Below are 20070 nucleotides of genomic sequence, written 5' to 3' on the forward strand. Positions count from 1 at the left end.
AAGTGGATTACTCTGGAATGATCCCATGACAATTTCTGGATGAGTGTGGATTATTCCTGGATGATCCTATGTTCAGGATGGCTATTGATTACATCAGAATGGCCCCATTATATTTTGAGTGTTGATTACTCTAGGACATGGGTACTTTCTCTCGGGGGCCAAATTTACAGTGTGGTTTGTTTCAGAGGGCCGCACCGGTGGGGGCGGGGTCAGTGGGGGAGGGGGCGGGGCTAGATCAACAAAAAAAACCTATGACCATGAGGTTCATCACAGGTCCCTGCAGCGGATGCGTTCTTCGACTGCGCCACTACACCTGGCATACACACATCTATCTCCCTCCCTCTCTTCCTCTTTCTTTCCCTCCCTCGCTCCCTCCTTCCTTCTCTCCATCCCTCGCTCCATCTCTCGCTGCCTCTCTCCCTTGATCCCTCTCTCACTCCCTCCCTCACTTCCTCTCTCACTCCCTCTCTCACTCCCTCCCTCTGTCTCTCTCCCCGCCTACACTCCCTCCGTCGCCCTCACTCCCTCCGTCGCCCTCACGCCCTCCGTCGCCCTCACGCCCTCCGTCGCCCTCACGCCCTCCGTCGCCCTCACGCCCTCCGTCGCCCTCACACCCCCCGTCGCCCTCACGCCCTCCATCGTCCTCTGTCGCCGCCCTCCCTGTCTCCCTTTCTCTGTGTCCCTCTCCCTCCCTTTCCCTCTCCCCTCTTTCCATTCCTCCCTCTGTCTATGTCCCTCGACCTCCCTCTGTCACCTCACCCTGCCTGTGTGTCAGCCCCGGGTGAGACAGCTTCCTGACACACACAGCCGCACCCAAGCACTTCACAGGTCGTTAAAGGCCATTTGAATGCTAATGAGGCTTTGTTGTATTCCACCTCATCTTAGGCCCCTGCAGCTCCACTCTGGCTAAGTGAGAATCGCCCGAACCTGACTCCCACAGAGCAGCAGAGACTCTCAGAGTTGCGCTGCAGCAGACAATCTTTAAAAGAAAAAAAATACATTGGTAGGATGTCTGCAAGGTCCGCGGGCCACCAGGGAAGGCTTGCCGGGCCGCCCCTGGCCCGCGGGCTGTACTATGAGTACCCATGCTCTAGGATGACGTGGTGAAAGGGAGGCATGTTTTGTCCTTGATATTTGGATTTAAGCGGGGACACCAAAATTTTCACGTTCTGATGCGTCATTTTTAGTTGTGGATTTTTGATGGACACTAGCCATCCCTGCTAAAAGGGCCAGGTTTTCAAGTTTCTGCAAACTCATCCGCGAACTTGCATCACCAGGCTTAGAAGTTGTGCTTTCAGCATGAGCTTTGTTACCAACTCTTATATAATCCAGTCCACTCTGCTTGGCTTTTTTGTCCTTGCATCTTTTCTCTGCAATTTCTTCCTCTTGTAGTTCGCGTAACCCCCTCTTAAGTCTACCAGCGCTTCCCCAATTGCCACAGTCCAATAACATCTGCTTTTCCTCCGGTGCCCTTTGAAGTAACACCTGTTTTAGACCCTCTGTTGTGGCAGAATAGCTTGCAATTAGCTCTTGAAAAATATCCTGAATCATTAGACACTGTTTCTTCACTAAAAAAAAAGCAAGAGAAAAAATATATATATTTACATATAAACTTCAAAACAGATAAAAACACATTGACCACTTGCAATATATATTCACGCTCTAGCCATAATATTTAAATAAAGAGGTATTGATAATAAAGGACAAATGTACAATCTATCCATAACCAAGTAAGTAAGTTTTCCTTAACCCTTTCTATGCTGATGACGGAACCGCTCCGTCATCAGCTGCGGTGGCGCTGTGGTGATGACAGAGCGGCTCCGTCATGGCCCTGCCGCCGCGCCTGCGCGGCGCTGATTTCGAGCTTGCGCGGCGCGTTCTATTGAGCGGGTGGGGCCATGACGGAACAGCTCCGTCATGAGCACAGCCCAACCGCGGCTGATGACGGAGCGGTTCCGGCATCAGCGTGCGGCCGCCGAGCGGCCGCCTTGCCCACTTAGCGCTGCGGCGGAATAGCCGCCGCAGCGATGTGGTTAATAGACAGTACACATTGTAAGCCTGAACTTGAACCTCCTGAAAAAAGTTGCCTAAATAAAATAGTTTATCCAAAAACGGCTGCCTTATAGTAGTGCCACAAGCTAAACGTTTCAGTCCTTTTCATAAGTGTTACATTTGTTTCTGGAGAGCAATCCAAGGCATATGTGGGGACATGCATGTTCATTTTTACTGTCCATTATTGGATTAATTAATCACAAATGTAGGTTTTTACTGAAACAGGTTGGTAATTTGTGCCGTCATCCTGCAGTTGCAAACTTATTATAAAGGTTTACTTATTGTGCTTACCAGATGATTGGAACAGAATCATAGCTTTAAAATCTCTCTCTTCGGTGATTGGCCGACCAGCTTCATCTAGATTTTCGACCAGCCATTTACAAAGAACTTCCCCGGGATTGTCCAAAAGCAGGAAGTCGCCATCTTTTCGAACACACACAGAATGATCGCAAGTGAAAAACAGGACGTTGAATGAAACCATGATTATGTCCTGCTAGATATAAAAATCAGGAATTAGTTTGTGTGTGGTTTAAGTTTCAGGAGGTAAAATACAAAGCATATCAAACTGATTAACAGATTTAATTGGAGAAAAGCAACCCAAAAAGTACACTGACTTGGTGCAATTTCTATCTAATATGCCTAGATGTTGGACTACAAAGAAGTGTTTGGGCATGCACTGAAGGCCATTGAGGAAATTACCTAATAATCAACTTTATTTTTGGAGAGCCAGAGTGTATGCTTAGGTCTTGCTGCTCAGGGCAAATAGTAATAGCAAAGTAGAGGCATTGTGAGAGAAATAGAAGAACTATCAATAAGTGAACTTTCACACGGGGTTTGTGATGGGAAAGTAACCTATCCCCACAGATGCATAGGGAGTCAGATGCCTGCTACCCTCTGCCCACCGGCACACCAACATGAAAGGACAAGCGTTAAAAATGGAATAGGTTTCACCTTTTATTAAGCTAAAGGTATTAGCTTTGCTAGTAGTACGTTAACTGTGCAATATGTAATGGCTTTATAAATGAAACAAAAAGACATTACAATGGCAAATACATAAAGCAAAAGCATTGGCATAGCCAATAGGTCTCCCCTGTGGGACCTTATAAGTGTTTTGCCAGAGGTGTTTGGAAGTTTGGTAAGAGATGCAATTTAACAAAGGGATCCCATACCTCGTTGACACATGCAGTACCCGCAGTTCAAACGAGAAGAGGGCATGGGGAAACCTCTTATAACATCTCAATCAATGGAGAAGGCACGCGTTACTGCAACTTGTGCGTGCTTTCACCGTATAAATATTTAACACATGATCCGAGGCAGTTGAATGCTAGAAGCGAGAGAGAGAAGGCGAGAGAGAAGGAGAGAAAAGTAGAGAGAATGAGAGAGAGAAAAACATTGGGCCAGGATGCTTGGTTGGAAATGCTGCCTGCGCAGCTCCCGTCGAGACCCCCGCCCGAGATAATACATAATCCTCCATTAAGGCAGGTAGAGGATTTACCGCGTCTCAGCCGCTGTGTAAACACAGTCACCAGGACACGCAGGCTCCTGGGGCCGAGTGCCGCTTGGCCATGATTGAAACCAAATGGGCTGGAATTAATAGGAAATATTAATGCGATTTATCTTAGGACTCGATCCCTCTGCCTCAATACTTTAGCAGTAGGTCAGGTTGTAACTGGATAATATATGGCTGGGATCGATAGTGGCAGATGTAACAAGACCGGCTTCATTTTTACAGAGATCTTAGCGGTCAACGTAAATTAGCGCAAACAGGGAATACGTAATTGGCCCTGTCTCAATAATATATACAAACGAGTTAAAAACATTGCACGCACATGGAACGAAACCAGAATGATAGCCAGTTTTGCGAAAGTAGATATTGCAAGATGTTGGAATGCGTCTGACTACGTTTCCTAAATAGGGGGTAAACCTCAATCGCCACAGGCAACCAGCCCTTTCAATTACACAAATAGACAACAAAATAAGGAACCAGCATTACAGCGGCTAAGTTATTTGAAGCATTTATCCTTATGCTTTGAAACACATCCATGAAAACTGCTAGTGTTTTAGAAGATGTGCTGCTCTGCACACTACACAACTTGGGGAACGTGACCAGGATTCAACAATAGAGCACACATTCATTTAGTATTGAAAGCTCAATACAAGTTGCAAGGACACAAGTAATGCTCAACAATATACAGTATTCACATAGATAAATGCGTTTAGCCTTCTTTGATTAACAACTTTTCAGTAGATCGAAAACTGTTCCATTTGGTCGAGAATCTAGAATACACGCAGGTGCACTTGGAACCAACATGGAACCTACAATACACGGGCAGTGATTTATTTTTCCTTACGGCGAAGAACTTGATGTAAAACACATTGTTTAGGCTTTTTGCAATTTTCCACAACTTACACAGGCACGCACTACGTCACACATACACATGCTCAAACGCAAAAAGGTGCATATTAAACAAGCAGGCAGGCTGATACAGACAAACATCAAACACACATTGCAACACAGGCATTCATTATAACACGTACGAAGCACACACATGCAGGGAGCTGCGTCTGAATTTGGCCCCTTAATGAAAACTCGTGCTTTCCGAAAAATGAGGAAGCTGGTCTGGGACGGAAATTGAGCAGCTGGGACCGAGAGCGGAGTATCGATGCTGCTCTTTTTTAAGAAAGGCAGCGCTATGCATGGGGGCTCTGACCCAGGATGGGCGCGTGCAGATATAGCGTGGAGCTTGCCCCGATGGACTAACATCTATCCCCTGGTAGCAGCTGCAGCACTTACCTGAGTAGACGCTGGAATCGATGAAAGAAGTGGAGTTGGAAAAATAAAGAGACCGATGCCAATCCATCTGTCCCTTTTCCATTGCACTCACGGCGGCGGTCTTCGATCTTGCCGCAGAACAATGACGTGACTTCCGGCGCTCCCGGATGTGCGTAGGCTTTTGCAAGAGGAATCCTCTGGCTTCAGATATATGCAAAGGTGAGAGAGTTGCTGTCCATTGAGGATCGGCGGTTCGAGTCCCAGCCAGCCGGCAGACTATTGGTTTTCAGTAGGTGATTTTGGCATTGTGTTCGAGGCAGCTGTGCTTTTTAAAAATGTATTTTAGTATTGTGATGGAGTGAATTCGGCAGTCACAATGACGACAAAGCTTGTTTTCCTTTGCAAGACCTATTCCTCGGGCCATGAGAAGGTCTGTCCGCAGTTGTTTAATGAGTCTAACAATTGGATTCCACTAAACTATGAGGCAGATTTACAAGAACCGTGCACCACTTTTGCGTCACTTTCTCCATGTTAAAAGTGACGCAAAAGTGCCTCAAGGGGCTTGTAAATCTGCCCCTATGTGTTTATGGAAATACTCTGAATGAAGTGCAGCCTGGGGGTACAGAAAGTATCATTTGCAATCACAGCTGCGCATCCCGGCATTCCGCATTCATAAACAGTTTGGGGGTTTGTAGGGCTTTCGGATTTTAGGGCGTACATGGTCATTTTAGGGTTGAGGGTGGGTTTGTGTATTGGGGGCCAGGTGTAATTTAAGGGTTTAGAGCATGTTTGGGTTTGGGCTGCGAGGGTTAATTTTAGGGTTTAGGGTGTGTTTGGGTTTTAGGGTACAAGGGTTAATATTAGGGTTTAGGGTGTGTTAGTGTTTGGTGTACAAGGGTTAATTTGGGGGTTCAGGGTGTGTTTGGGTTTTGGGGTGCCAGGGTTAATTTTAGGGTTTAGGGTGGGTTTGGGGGTTCAGGTTGTGTTTGGGTTTTGGGGTGCCAGGGTTAATTTTAGGGCGGGTTTGGGGTGCAAGGGTTAATTTGGGGGTTCAGGGTGTGTTTGGGTTTTGGGGTGCCAGGGTTAATTTTATATTGGGGATCATGGTGTGTTTGGGTTTTGGGGTGCAAGGGTTAATTTGGGGGTTCAGGGTGTGTTTGGGTTTTGGGGTGCCAGGGTTAATTTTAGGGTTTAGGGTGTTTTGGGTTTTGGGGTGCAAGGGTTAATTTGTGGGTTCAGGGTTGTCTGGGTTTTGGGGTGCCAGGGTTAATTTTAGGGTTTAGGGTGTGTTTGGGTTTTGGGTGCAAGGGTTAGTTTGGGGGTTCAGGGTGTGCTTGGGTTTTGGGGTGCAAGGGTTAATTTGGGGGTTCAGGGTGTGTTTGGGTTTTGGGGTGCCATAGTTAATTTTAGGGTTTAGGGTGTGTTTGGGGTGCAAGGGTAAATTTGGGGGTTAAGAGTGTGTTTGGGTTTTGGGGTGCCAGGGTTAATTTTAGGGTGTGTTTGGGTTTTGGGGTGCCAGGGTTAATTTTAGGGTTTAGGGTGTGTTTGGGTTTTGGCATGCAAGGGTACATTTGGGGGTTCAGGGTGTGTTTGGGTTTTGGGGTGCCAGGGTTAATTTTAGGGTTTAGGGTGAGTTTGGGTTTTGGGGTGCAAGGGTTAATATTGGGGTTCAGGGTGTGTTTTGGTTTTGGGGTGCCAGGGTTAATTTTAGGGTTTATGGTGTGTTTGGGTTTTGGGGTGCAAGGGTTAATATTGGGGTTCAGGGTGTGTCTGGGTTTTGGGGTGCAAGGGTTAATTTGGGGGTTCGGGGTGTGTTTGGGTTTTGGGGTGCAAGGGTTAATTTGGGGGTTCAGGGTGTGTTTGGGTTTTGGGGTGCAAAGGTTAATTTTAGGGTTTAGGGTGTGTTTGGGTTTTGGGGTGCAAGGGTTAATATTGGGGTTCAGGGTGTGTTTGGGTTTTGGGGTGCAAGGTTTAATTTGGGGGTTCAGGGTGTGTTTGGGTTTTGGGGCTCCCAGCTGCAGGAGGTCAGACGTTTATCTGCAATTCATTGTGCAATTATCCAACAGTTTGCATTTTTCTGGAAAACTGAAACCAAAGTGGTGGACGTGCTCTTTTTTTTTTTTTTAATTCAAATCTTTTTTATTGAAGGATAAAGATGAAAATAATGACAATACAATAAATCTTCCAGGTATGTTGGATACAACGTTGGTACAATGACACGTACAATAATCAAAAGCCGTCATGAGCCGCTGTTACGCTGTGCTCATGACGGAGCGGTTCTGTCATGGCCCTGCCACCGCGCCTGCGCTGCGCTGATTTCGCGCCTGCGCGGCGCGTTCTATTAAGCGGGCGGGGCCATGACGGAACCGCTCCGTCATGAGCACAGCGCAACCGCGGCTCGTGACGGAGCGGCTCCATCACGAGCATGCGAGCTCCGCTCGGGCCCCCTCCCCCCTAGCGCTGCGGCAAAATTGCCGCCGCAGCGAAGGGGTTAAATAGACAAGCAATTCCTGTTAAAATCACCAGACGCAAAAACATCTTATTGAAAACACAATAGTACCTTTGAAGTATTCAGATGCTTATTTTCAAATAACCCCAAAGTCATCAGGAACAATGTCATCTTGTAAAGTTATCGGAGAGTCTTTTACAAGTCATCCTTAGATCATCAGGAATAATGACACCTACTAAAGTCATCAGATACTTATTTTCAAGTCATCCTCAAATCATCAGGCTGAGCTTCTGCAGCTTGCTGATGATTTCAAGAGCTTGATGTTGACTGATGACGTGTAAATGACTTCTAAGGTAGTTTGATGATCCTCCAATGACTCTGGGATGGCTTCTAAAGTAATCCTGTTTGACCTGGGTTGTACTGGTTTATTTACAAACATTTTTATGGAAAACTGAAGAGAGTGCTGCAGTTTCTAAGTTTTCCCCATCTTGGCAGTTGAGTGCTAATACACGGGTCAAGAACGTGTATTGCCCAAGATCACACCTTTCAGTAGTGTGGTGCTGTGTATGTCGAGTAGACGTGGAATTGACCCGACTGCCCTGCTCAGCATACATTGATACCATGGTAATGTGGATACCTACCTATGTATTGACCTTTATAAATCAGACTGTGGTGCTGTTTATACTGGTATGTATTTAACCCAGATCTGTGACTGGGGGTGAATGTTTGACAATGTTCAAAATTCCGTCCATCCTTTTTTTGTTTTGCTATAATCCTTAAGTGGTAAGGGTAGGCCCAGACTTGGGTGCCTAGCTGGATGTGCCACTGGATTCAAGCTAGCCTGGCAGATGTGGGGTGATACCCCTAAACCGGTCCCAGGAAGCTTGTTTTTCGGATCAGGGAGAACCTGGCCTGGCTGTTCGGGCTAGACTGTTCCCATGAGAAGCAAGGTCAAGACTGGTTTGCATATGGCTGTGTTCAAACTGGGGTGGCATAGTAAGCAAAAGAACTATGGGTTAAACCCACATCTCTTGACTGGGGTGAGTGTTTGACAAGTTTTAGCACTCCGTTCATCATCTTGTGTTTGCTATACTGGTACAACCGCCTGGACTGTATCCACATTGGCCCATTGAGTACAGTTTCTCATTTAGTCCAGTAATGCCTTGTTTTTATTTGGTCTGCTTTGGACTTGCAGTGGGGCCCTTCATAACGGGTTATAGAAAGTATCTCACCATGTTATAATGCATTATTTGGTGCGTCAATGTGGAAATCTGCCTTGTTACGTTGCTTTACATGCTGTGCAGTGCTGGCCTCGCTATAGTGATATGTATACAGGATTAATGTTGGACTTGATATTGTGCCTGACATACTCCCTTAAATCTGCATTATGTATGAGCTTTCACAGTCTGTGACTTCGTGGAAGCTGGCCTCATTCTTGGGCAACATGGATAGTAGTCTTTCGGATAACCACCAAAGATAGTGAGCTTGTCTGCAAGATAAGTGGGGTGCTGGTGATTATAGCTTTGTAAATGGTGTAGTTAATTTGGAAAATGGTGTGGGCTGGCAAGTTGAGCCAACGGAGTTCCACCGGGATGGAGGTGATGTGAAAATATTTCTTCAGGCCCTGAATGAGATGTTCTGCAGCTTGTCGGATTTCCTTAAGGGTGCTAGTGTGGAGTAGCTGTTTTAAAGTAACTTTCTGGAAGATACTTTCAATTTCTTTAGAAGAGAGAGCTACTACCATACCCTCTTTGTTTTGGCAATATATTAGTTGAGGGTGAGGTTGGTGTTCAGGGTAAATCCAGGTAACACTGCGGTTGATGAAAGTTGGATTTTGAAGCCATCAAGGTTCAAGTCATTGAGCCAGGTTTGTATTGTCTCATGTTTGTTATTCATGTCAAATAACACAAGTTCTGTCTTTATTGGGTTGAGATTCAGGTAGGTGCTACCAGGACTGGAATATGTACATGCGGTGTTGAGGAGTTGGGTATTAGAAGCAGAGGAGAGTTTCAAGTACATTTGTCTATCATTGGTATATTGGTGTATCTTGATGCTGTTATCGGGGAGCAGAGCACTAAGCAGCTCCACGTAGAGGATTATGTTAGGTGATAGTATGGAACCCTGGGGAATCCGGAGGTGATAGGGATCTTTTGGGATACTTTTTTATTATCCAGAGGACTTCAGGTTCCATTCCAGCCCTGCTGCTGTTTTATTGCACCTAACGCTCAACAAGGTTGGGAAAGGGTCTGCACACTGGTTCTGCATTCCCAATTCAATGGAACCTAGTATGGCTCTGTATCCTCTTCTTAATGGAGTAGGCAAGGGGGGTGGGGGGGCACTGGCTGCTCTCTTGCTCCCATCAAACTAGGATTGGTAATGGGCTGGCCCTGATTTTTAGCCCGCTGAGAGGTAGTGCATGGACAGGCAGATGTTAAGTTCCAAACTCTTCTATACAAATACATTGAAAACAAAATGATGTTTTCCCATCATTTTGGAAATTATGTGTTTTTGGGGAAGTACTCTCATGAAATGAAGTGAAAAGAACATTTGTAAAGCGCACAAAACTCAAGAGTATCTTAAGCGTGTAGCCAAGCAGGTCTCAATAATACAGACCAGTAACACAATTTAGGAAGGAAAAACAAAACATGTTTTCATCGATTTTTACTTTTAAATAGACCAAAATCATTAAGCTTAACAGTGTGGGCAGGTAAGGTGTTCCATATCCTTGCCGCCGCCCTTGAAAAGAAATGGCCGTCCCATCTGACCTTGTGAAACCTAGGAATGATTACTTTCTTGTCTGAAGAGGTTATTAGCAACCTGTGAGGAACATACCAATTAATCAGTGCAGAGAGATATTTGGAAACTTCACGATAAAGGGCTAGAAAGACCAGGCATAAAGCTTTAAGCACAACCCGTTTTCTGGCAGGGAGCCAATTTAACGAACGAATACCCTCTCTCACAGAGGCACGTTTAGGTGTGTTAAGGATGAGGCGAGCAGCCACATTATGCACCACTTGTATTGTATTTAGTAGAGAATCATTAATGTTCAGATAGAGGGTATTGCAATAATCTAACCTGGATGAAATTAAAGCAGTGACCACTGAGTGACACATTTCGATCAGGATAGAAGGTCAATTTTTCCGATGTCCTGATTAAATGAAAGCATGTCCTTGTAGTATGATTAACCTGTTCTTCAAAAGTCAAAGAAGTATCAAAAAGGACCCTGAGGTTTTTAGCTGCTTTCCCCCAATTCTACAGCTCACCAACTATTTGTCCAAATAGAGTCTTGAGCGCCAAAAACCAGGACTTCAGTTTTATCTGTGAGCTTTATAAAAGATTCTTTCATTCAAGTGTTTATCCTGGTCATACAGATATTGAACTTGTGAGCTACAGAGCTCATGCGTTGTCCTATTCAAATATCAGTATGGAAAAGTTAATTACTGAGCAGTTCTACATATTAATTTAATGTGCATTGATTGATGTGGTATTTGTCGCTTAATTATAAATGAATCCTGGATGAATTAATTAAACATATTTACTTCTCCAAAGTAGGATGGTGTGCCTATGTCCAGTTATCAGTTCTGTGTCATGAAGATATGCTTACAACCAGTATACAAAGCATTGACATAGCCAATAGGTCTCGCCTTTGGGACCTTTTAAGTGTTAAGTTATCCATGCAAAATCAAGTGTTGCATGGCTAAACACTTATAAGGTCCCAAAGGCGAGACCTATTGGCTATGCCAATGCTTGTTTTGAGTGAGTGGCTCGTGCAGGTATGCCACTGTGAGGTAGAGATGCTGCAAGTGCTTTACAGGAAACCCCTGTGACATTGCGCCTCTTCAAAATGTATCTTGGGTCTGGTGTAATTCTTCTAGCCCCTATTCCCGTCTTCTTGCCCCCAAAGTATCCTTAAATGTCCCATGTACAGCCGGAGTTGACACTCCTATTACCCCTGCCCTCCAGTGACACTTTACACATCACGGTTGGTGGTGATGGTGGTGGACGTGGTGGACGTAGTGGTGGTGGTGGACGTGTTGGTGGTGGACGTGTTGGTGGTGGACGTGTTGGTGGTGGATGTGTTGGTGGACGTGGTGGTGGACATGGACATGGGTGTGGTGATGGTGGACGTGGTGCTGGTGGTGGTGGACGTGGTGGTGGTGGGCGTGGTGGTGGATGTGGTGGTGGTGGTGACACTCCTATTACCCCTGCCCTCCAGTGACACTTTACACATCACGGTTGGTGGTGATGGTGGTGGACGTGGTGGACGTAGTGGTGGTGGTGGACGTGTTGGTGGTGGACGTGTTGGTGGTGGACGTGTTGGTGGTGGATGTGTTGGTGGACGTGGTGGTGGACATGGACATGGGTGTGGTGATGGTGGACGTGGTGCTGGTGGTGGTGGACGTGGTGGTGGTGGACGTGGTGGTGGATGTGGTGGTGGTGGTGGACGTGGTGGTGGACGTGGTGGTGGTGGTGGACGTGGTGGTGGTGGTAGACGTGGTGGTGGTGGTAGTGGTGGTGGTAGTGGAGGTGCTGGTGGACGTGGTGGTGGTGCTGGTGGTGGTGGATGTGGTGGACGTGGTGGTGGACGTGGTGGATGTGGTGGTGGTGGTGGACTTGGTGGTGGTGGACGTGGTTGTGGACATGGTTGTGGTGGTGGACATGGTGGTGGACATAGTGGTGGACATGGTGGTGGACATAGTGGTGGACGTGGTGATGGACTTGGTGGTGGACGTGGTGGTGGTGGTGGACGTGGTGGTGGTGGTGGACGTGGTGGTGGTGGTGGACGTGGTGGTGGACATGGTGGTCGTGGTGCACGTAGTGGATGTGTTGGTGGTGGACGCGGTGGTGGTGGACGTGGTTGTGGTGGATGTGGTTGTGGTGGTGGTGGACATGGTGGTGGTGGTGGTGGACATGGTGGTGGTCGTGGTGGTGGTGGTCATGGTGGTGGTTGACGTGGTAGTGGACGTGGTGGTGGACGTGGTGATTGTGGTGGACATGGTGGTGGACGTGGTGGTGGTGGTGGTGTAGGTGGTGGTGGTGGTTGTGGTGGACTTGGTGGTGCTCTGAAATAGCTTCTCTGATCATGCCAGCGCTCATACCATAGTAGAGTTTGAATATTAGCAATTCCCTTATGTTGCCACGTTTCCGCAGATCTACATACTTGGGCTGAAGGTAATGGAAAGCAACAGTTACAGGGTTGGAATGCCCTTTTGATTCTGTGGAAACCTACTCACTTGCATGTTTTAAGAGTCTGCACCAACTCTTCTCTCATATCTTCCCATACTGAGAAAGGTTGGAAATTTACTCCTGACAATGGCAGACATAAAACTTCTTCCAGGGTTGGGAAAAAAGTGGTTGGAGGGAAAGTGATCTTGCAAATACTCCGATTTCCACACGAGCAAATTAACAGCTGCATGTTTGCTCATGCTAAAATGCAGTTCACAAATATCTTCTAGGAGTACTATTTCTTGGCCTGCTTCTGTAAAGTTTTGTGAATTCACGAAAGTCGTATATCTACACTTAATGCAAGGACATGGGTGCACTTTTCAGACTTTATTTAATACTTGGGCCCCTAATTAGGTGTGGCGTTAACCATGACCTTTTGTGTGTATTAAAATTCTGTCTCCCTCTCTCTCTCTATCGGCTAGCTTCACTGTGAGTGACAGCATTCTGTTCTTTCACAAGGAGCACATCGATGCACAGTCGTTTTGTTCAGTGCCAGGAACTACTGTGGCAATCTGCTTTTTGAGACCAAAACATTTTTTGCTTTTGCCAATGTATGTTATAATAGTGAGGGGCCAGCAGCTTCCACACCAATAAGGTTTTACAAAACCCATGCCAGAACAAGTCATGCATTGACAAAACATAAAGGCTGAGCAACAATTCCAGACTTAAAGCTTTACCAAAGCTTGTTTATTTTTATGTTTTCCATAATCTTATTAAAACCAGTTACACTGATTTTTCCCTATGAATATTTTTGGGAAATACTAGCATACATCAACACATTTTACTAAATGATGCTGCAAAGAAATGGTACCTACAATTTTACAGTAGTTCAGTAAAAGGTTTTTGCAGATTTTTGTGAACATTTTATTTTGAAAGCAAAGATTTAGCAATCTTGCTTTCAAGCTTCTGCAAAATTTGCATCTAATCAGAGAGTTTTCTTGGAGCATTATACATAGCCTCATATTCCTAAACATTGAAAACGTGTGTAAGCATTTTTATTATACTGGAACCTCTGTCAGTAGTGCAGTCTGAGCTTAGGACATTTACTTACAGCGCTCACCCATATAATAAAGGCTTTGCATTAATGTACCATAATACAAGTTTGAACAGCATTAATACATAGGCACATATTATCTTAACTGAAGGCAATGCCTTTCCCTGATCCATAATATGGGACTGTAAATTGACAGCCAAAGGGTTTATGCTTCAGGGGGTTGGCCCTACTTGTCGCAAGGACAAAATTCACATGAAAACTTGTTGCGCTTGACCCCAAACAATAGGTCCCGGGCGTCGGGCTATAGGAATTGCACATCGTTCGTTAGTTTGTTAGTCATTGTAAATTTTGTAATATTTATTTATTTTTTTGTACATTCCTTGCTTGCTGTGTTTGATATTGTGTTCTTGCCAGCTGTTTTTCCCTATCTCCTCTTGCTTGCTGTGTTTGATTGTGCCCTGCTATATTTGTGCGTTCTATTTTCTCTCATGTAATGTAACTGGTTCTATTGTACAGCGCTCTGACACCTTCGGGTAAAGTCCGCGCTTTATAAAAATGCATAAATAAATAAAACCCTGTAGCTCCTGCCTACTATTAAAGTTTGTTGTCTAGATAGCCTATCAATTATAAAGGTATGTATATTGAAAAAACCTCAAAAACTATTAAAGCACCGCACCCATATCACAAATCCTCATCGCTGCCAAACACGTTATCCATATTAATGTAGCAATAAACCTGACATTCTCTTTTTGACTAAAGATGCTAATAAAAGAATCACATGTCTGTGACATTTCTTCACTAAACAAAAAGTATGACAGTACCATACTGCATGGTCACAAACTGTGTCCTGGGCCATGATGTCCAATTAGGAGACTACATCTTGCTATGCATGGTAATGAGAAGTTCATGGTGCAAGCTACAGAGATCAGCCTTTGCCTTTCTCAGTTGTGTACATAGAACTGAGGCATATGCAAGGATGAATTATAAACGTGATTGCCTTGCAGGTAAATCCATTTGCCAGAAGAATCTGTCATATTTAGGCAATTTGTATGTTGGACCATGGTCTGTAATTCAAGGTGAACTCACAGCATTTCCTTAGTGTTCTTATCCTAATAAGTAAAAACTTTGCTTTAATGTATCATATATGCAAGTTTGAACAAGTTCTACATATGGATGCAAACCTTGCGATAGGGGGCAGACTATCTGGTTTCACATAACCATTCTGTCGTACTGTAAACGGACAGCCAGAGGACTTGAGATGTAGGGGGATAAACTCACCTGTACAGAAGACAAACTGAATATGAAAGCCTGTTGTCCTTGACCCCAATCAAGATGCCCTGGGTATCAGGCACCAGCTATCTCTTGAGTTGATGTAGAGATCTAGTCCTAGTACTGGCATGTGAGAAACCCATAGTGCTCTCATCAGGGAGTTTCCATACACCCACCTCTACCCTGTCACCAAGATGGCTACTGTACCATTGAAAAGCGAAGACTCTTCCATCATTCCCATTCTTGATTCAGGATTGTGTTAGGAGGAGGTACCCTTCAAATGAACCACCAGTGAATTCAAATGGCAAGTCAGATACCACTGCTGACTCGGAAACTAAAACTCTGCTAGACACCAATGGTTTGTCATTCATGAAAAAAAATTAAAGTGGGTAGAAGTCCTCCTGACAGTAGGGAGCAGCCTTCCACTTTCTATTTCCCAAATTTATTCTGCTTACTTTAAGGGCCTCTCTTGTGGCAAAATACCCCAAACTCACCCACCAAGGGAGCTAAAATAGGCCTACACCACAAAGATTACAAAAAATTACAAATGGCCGATACTATGCGAAGTGTTGAGGAAGAGGGAGCCAGATGGGAAGTAAGGAGATTGAAGACTGGGGCAGATAGGGAGGAAGAACTTGAGGCAAGTTGTGAAGATTGGGAGGGTGGTGGAGGGCAGGGAAGCAAGGTAACTGGCGCAAGTAGGAGGGGAGGGGCACCTGGAATGGCAGGGGGTGAGACTTAAAGAGGGTGAGGAGCACGAGCACATAAAAATTACTTCTGTATATTCCAGTGAGCAAGGCGACTGCGTTTGCCGAAACGCGTCTGGATACACATGGCATTTCTTTGAAAATTAATTAAATAAACAAATACCTGCTTCTAAGAGGAAACAAGCAAGTGTCCGTTTCTCTGTTGTTCGCGAGCACGGATTGTATATATTGATATATTGTGTGTTTGCATAAGTGGTAAATAAAATCGATTAGCCTAAACTCGCACACACCATCTGCATTTCATCTCCTGCATTAATCTCAGTAATCCAAACCTGAGGATCGAAAATGCTCCCTAGATATTGGGGATTTGTTTTCCTCCAACGGTGGATGTGACAGCAAGTACCCAGCCTTCCTGATACAGGGTGTCGTTCCCTCTGACACCCTTCCCCTCCTTTTCTGCAATGCACCACAATTTGATGATAGAAGATGGAGGGCCTTGTGTTCTTTGTGCCACAGTTTCCCCCCCCCCCCCCCCCCCACCCCCCCATACCATTCTCTGGAACATAACAGTTTATTGCCATACACATGCCTTGATTACAAAAAGTTGCAAATACACACTTTTGACAGTTTCTCTCTATATAACTTTGTTTATTTTGGAAAGGCCAGATTTTGTACTGCAAACACTTGTCCTTATCAGAAAAAAGAAACTTTCACATGCAGCTCCATTTTGAGTGAAGCAAACGTTTTGTTTTTTTGTCTCGAATTGGTCCAAAGTAATTTTAAAAATCTTCTATTTTTCATTATGTTCTCCAGCTTGTGGGGAGACAAATACACATATAGCCTGGGTATTATTTCTGAAAAATATGTGAAGGTCAGAGAAGGAATATATCCAAATGTCAATAAAACGGCTTAGTGCCTAGGGGAGAAGTGGTGGCAGGGATAGTTAGCTTTTACAGTTCAATGTGTGTTTACCAACTAATATGATATGTTCTATCTAGGCTACCGCCAAAGAAACCATTTGGATTTCCCATGTGACCAGCGACAATACCACGTGTCAAGGAATTTGAAGTTCGTCTAAAGGTAAATCTTATTACAGCTTGATTTTTGCATTGCTTGGAATTCATTCTCATGTTTGTCACCATTTAGTAAGTTCTGCCTAGCTGTGAAAAACCTGCAGTGACCACAATTGAAGTTCAGTAAATCTACAGGAAAACCTTTGCACCAGGTCGCACATGTCCATCTTACTGTCATGTGGATCCTTATGCTGTAAGCAGGACGTTCCCTAAGACATCCTGTATAAAAGACCAAGTACAGGTGAACTTAGGCACCTAACGTACACAGCACGGTTTAATGTTTGCATCTTCACTGTGCTTGTTGATCAGTGAGATGAAACATTGATGCATGAATGTGTGTCTAAGATGACTTGTCTATCTTATTTCAACTCATTATTTTTGCTTATTCATCATCCCTGGTTTCCCAACAATTTAAACTTGTTATACAGACACTTGAATGCTTTACACCAGTGTTTACAGGACGGAGTGTTGCTTCAAGCTGTGCAAAGTCTTTCCCTTTACTCCTTAAGTGCAGTGAAGGCCTCCTGCATCACCCAAAAATTTCTTATACCTCCGTTGGTCAAACAAACAGAAAAAGACCGGCCTAAAGGATATTTCGATGTGTGCACCTTACAAGAAAACTATTAATTTATACTTGCTATTCTTAAGTTTGCTGAAGTTTCAGATCTGTTGACATACTGTTGAATTTTTATCTGCCATAATACATTTGAAACCAGTACTGCAACTGTAAAGCAGGCGACAGACTAGTCTAAAACACACTCGGACGTTTAATAAAATATATATTGTAGTGACTGAAAATGTGAATAATGCGCATTACCGTTATTTTTTCAAGTTGTGGAGAGGTTAACGATCCCTAACTTCATAACTACTACATGAGCAATTGATTGACTTTTTTGACTCTGAGAAACAAGCTGTGCAATGTAAATATTCTTTCATCATCATCATTGATATGTTTTAGGGGTAATCCCCCATAAAACAATAAATGGGGTGGAAGCTTTTGCTGTGCCTGGTTTCCTCTGGCTACTGTCCTTGTTTCCACACATGACTGTGATGTTGTTGTGCTAGGAATAAGTACTCTCCTATTTTCTTACTTATGACCATGACATTTACTGGGCGTTTTCTGGGTTGAAACAGTGGAAGAAAATGGTGGTGGTAATCTTGGTTGTACGTGGCAGATATACTTTTTACACTGTAACAGTCGTTCAGATTTGATATGATGGGTTTCATTATACAGCTTCCCTGCTACCTCTTCCTGGCTGTCTTCGCCATTCGAACCCCACCGACCCTGTTTTGAATGTTCAGGCCATGATTGAAAATATACATGCATGTTTATAGATCTCCCACTTACCATGCCAATAAAGGTTTTCCTTTGGTTAACTCTTACTATTGGAGAGAATTGTTGGGCAAGCACACCAAGCGATATAGTCCAAATTAATCCAGATTTTGTGTAGAATTTGAGTGTGTGCGAGGGTGTTTACCTAACTTAATTGCAGGATACCTCTGCTTTTGAACACTTCCAAGTGCTTCTGAGGAAACAAATTAATAAACTTCATTATAGAAAGTGGTTGCACACCTACACCAATCCTTCCAAATGTGTTCTCGTAAGTGTAGCTCACAGCTGACTGAGTACTAAATACATACATATGTAAAGAGATGTCTTGCACTGGCAGTGCTTGAATTTGTCTATGAATACTCAAGGAATATAAGTAATTGAGTGCTTTGAACTGCATTTACCAGGATGCGTTTGGGAAAACTGGTGCTTGTATGGCTACTTTGTCTGAACTTCATTATTGTCCTAAATATCTACGGTTGAACCCATATTTTATGTTGATGCAGTTTTAGTATAATTTGTAAAGTTGTGGACAAGTTCAGCTGCCCACTTCTACTCAAAATTTGTCATCTCCTTCTCATAAGGATACTTTTTTAGCAATATTTTATATCGAACAGCACATGCCCTTCTCCAGAACCTAATCACACCCCTCTTGCTTCCAGTACCTCAGAACATTGTCAAATCTTTTATCATGGCAAGCTAATCCAGATGACCATGGATAGCCAATTATAATCAAATATTAAACTATATGCACCTAGTCCCAGACTACTTTAGCTTCTAAAACCTGAAGTGCTCAGCTGGAACTCCAGGCTTTTGATTATAACCTCCTCATTCTGACTAATTATCAGTCGTGATGCAGTTCATCATATTTTCAGCAACAGATAAGTAAGAAATGTTCTCCATCACATGGTGAAGCTAGTGATAGTTTTTCTGTGCTTTCCTAGATACGTGTTTTTAGATGATTGCCTTTTTCAGCATCTGTACCACTGAGATATGATTCTAGGGAAGAAATGGCTCTGACTCCTTTCTTTGACACTCCTGGATTATTCCATCTTCACTTAAGATTAGCTACTCTTCCCTAACCTTCTCCCCCATTTTGCAAGTCTGAAGTATGAGTGTGATGCAGTGTTTTCAAAATTGTTTCCCGATCATAAAACACAAGGTTTCATCTTAGACTCTCGTCTCATCCTGCAGACCTGTTTAAAAAAGTATCCTAAATGCTTATGTACCAATTGAATCTTTGTCCTGTACCTTGTTTAGTCAAATTTAGATACACAAGCAGTGGAACAGCAAACAGTTCTCACCTTTGTGACCCGTTGGCTTTGCCATTGAATTTTCCCCAGGCTGCACAGCATCCGCGATGTTGTACAGTGTGGTTAAAGTATTTTAAAAAAAAAGCCTTTTATGCAGCCGCCCACATCATTTTGTACACATGCACCATGCATGTGTGCGTTAACAAGATGACGCCAGCTTTTTTTTGTTGTTGTTGCTGAATGGTAACTAAATAGAAAAGAAAACTTGCACAAGCATTTTTTAGGTCGAGTATTTATACTCGAACCTATTGCATCTGAACCAAAGTCTCTTGAACCAGCAGATTTCCTACAATGCATGTTGTGCACTTGAGCATGAAGCTTCCCCAGGCGCGCAGTTGGCCTCTCACACCACCATCAAAGGCTTCTGCTCCCCCTCACTCACACCCCATCCCCATATGCTCCTTTCCTTCCTCCCTCCCACTTGCTCCCCCGCCCTTCAGCCCTGCTCCAGACTTCAAAGGGATCCGCTTCCCCGCCCCCCTGCTTCACACTTCAAAGGAATGCGCCCCCCACCACCGCAATCCCGAGAGCATTTCCCGACCGCTTTTCATTTCATATCGCGGCTGCTTTTAATCTTTCATTGAGAACTTTATCACTAAATTTACTGACCCTAAATAAAATTAGTCTTCGTTTTCATAATATAAATTCAGGCACAGGGATATTACATTAAGAGCATAGCAGGCACAGAGAGATTTAAACCAAGGGCACGCAGCAGGACAGACCCAGGTCTCCATGTTCAAGGGTTATCAACTTAGCCAGATCATGATCAGGTCGCTACAGAACCGTTTAAAATGCAACTAAGTAATGAGACAAAACAAGAGGCGAAGTTGTTAGATTACTGCTTGCATTATGGAGAATAATCCAAATGAAGAGCAAAAGTTGTA

At 44.2% G+C, this 20070-nt stretch overlaps 2 protein-coding genes across 10 annotated transcripts in view; one reads left to right on the forward strand and one right to left on the reverse strand.

Annotated features, from left to right (window-relative positions):
• Positions 1-1008: 1008 nt before the first annotated feature.
• On the reverse strand, positions 1009-4942 carry LOC147729009 (uncharacterized). Of its 2 annotated transcripts, none has more exons than XM_086959294.1 (3): positions 4847-4942; positions 2344-2542; positions 1009-1568 (listed from the first exon to the last, which is right to left on the reverse strand). In XM_086959294.1, exons 2-3 carry the CDS (start codon positions 2531-2533, stop codon positions 1141-1143), a joined length of 618 nt encoding a protein of 205 aa, XP_086815420.1. In that variant the 5' UTR covers positions 2534-2542; positions 4847-4942; the 3' UTR covers positions 1009-1140. The 2 variants fall into 2 exon arrangements, with proteins under 2 accessions (XP_086815420.1, XP_086815421.1); XM_086959295.1 differs by having other exon boundaries at positions 2344-2545; positions 4847-4940.
• Positions 4866-20070, forward strand: part of HMG20A (high mobility group 20A) — a 265307-nt gene continuing 250102 nt past the window's right edge. For 3 of the 8 annotated variants that reach the window (XM_086959286.1, XM_086959291.1, XM_086959285.1), the window contains exons 1-2: positions 4988-5114; positions 16469-16550. The gene's annotated coding sequence lies outside the window, so the exon portion shown is untranslated. Of the gene's footprint in view, positions 5119-16468; positions 16551-20070 lie in introns of all 8 variants that reach the window. The other 5 variants (XM_086959289.1, XM_086959287.1, XM_086959292.1 and 2 more) reach the window with 4 other exon arrangements.

This window comes from Lissotriton vulgaris, chromosome 2_2, assembly GCF_964263255.1.
Source record: "Lissotriton vulgaris chromosome 2_2, aLisVul1.2, whole genome shotgun sequence".
Classification (NCBI taxonomy): domain Eukaryota; kingdom Metazoa; phylum Chordata; class Amphibia; order Caudata; family Salamandridae; genus Lissotriton; species Lissotriton vulgaris.

Coding starts and splice junctions, on each gene's coding strand:
- LOC147729009 (XM_086959294.1), bottom strand. CDS start 2,533: ATGGTTTCATTCAACGTCCTGTTTTTCACTTGCGATCATTCTGTGTGT. Junction 1,569..2,343: donor GATTCTGTTCCAATCATCTG/GTAAGCACAATA, acceptor CTTTTTTTTTAG/TGAAGAAACAGTGTCTAATG.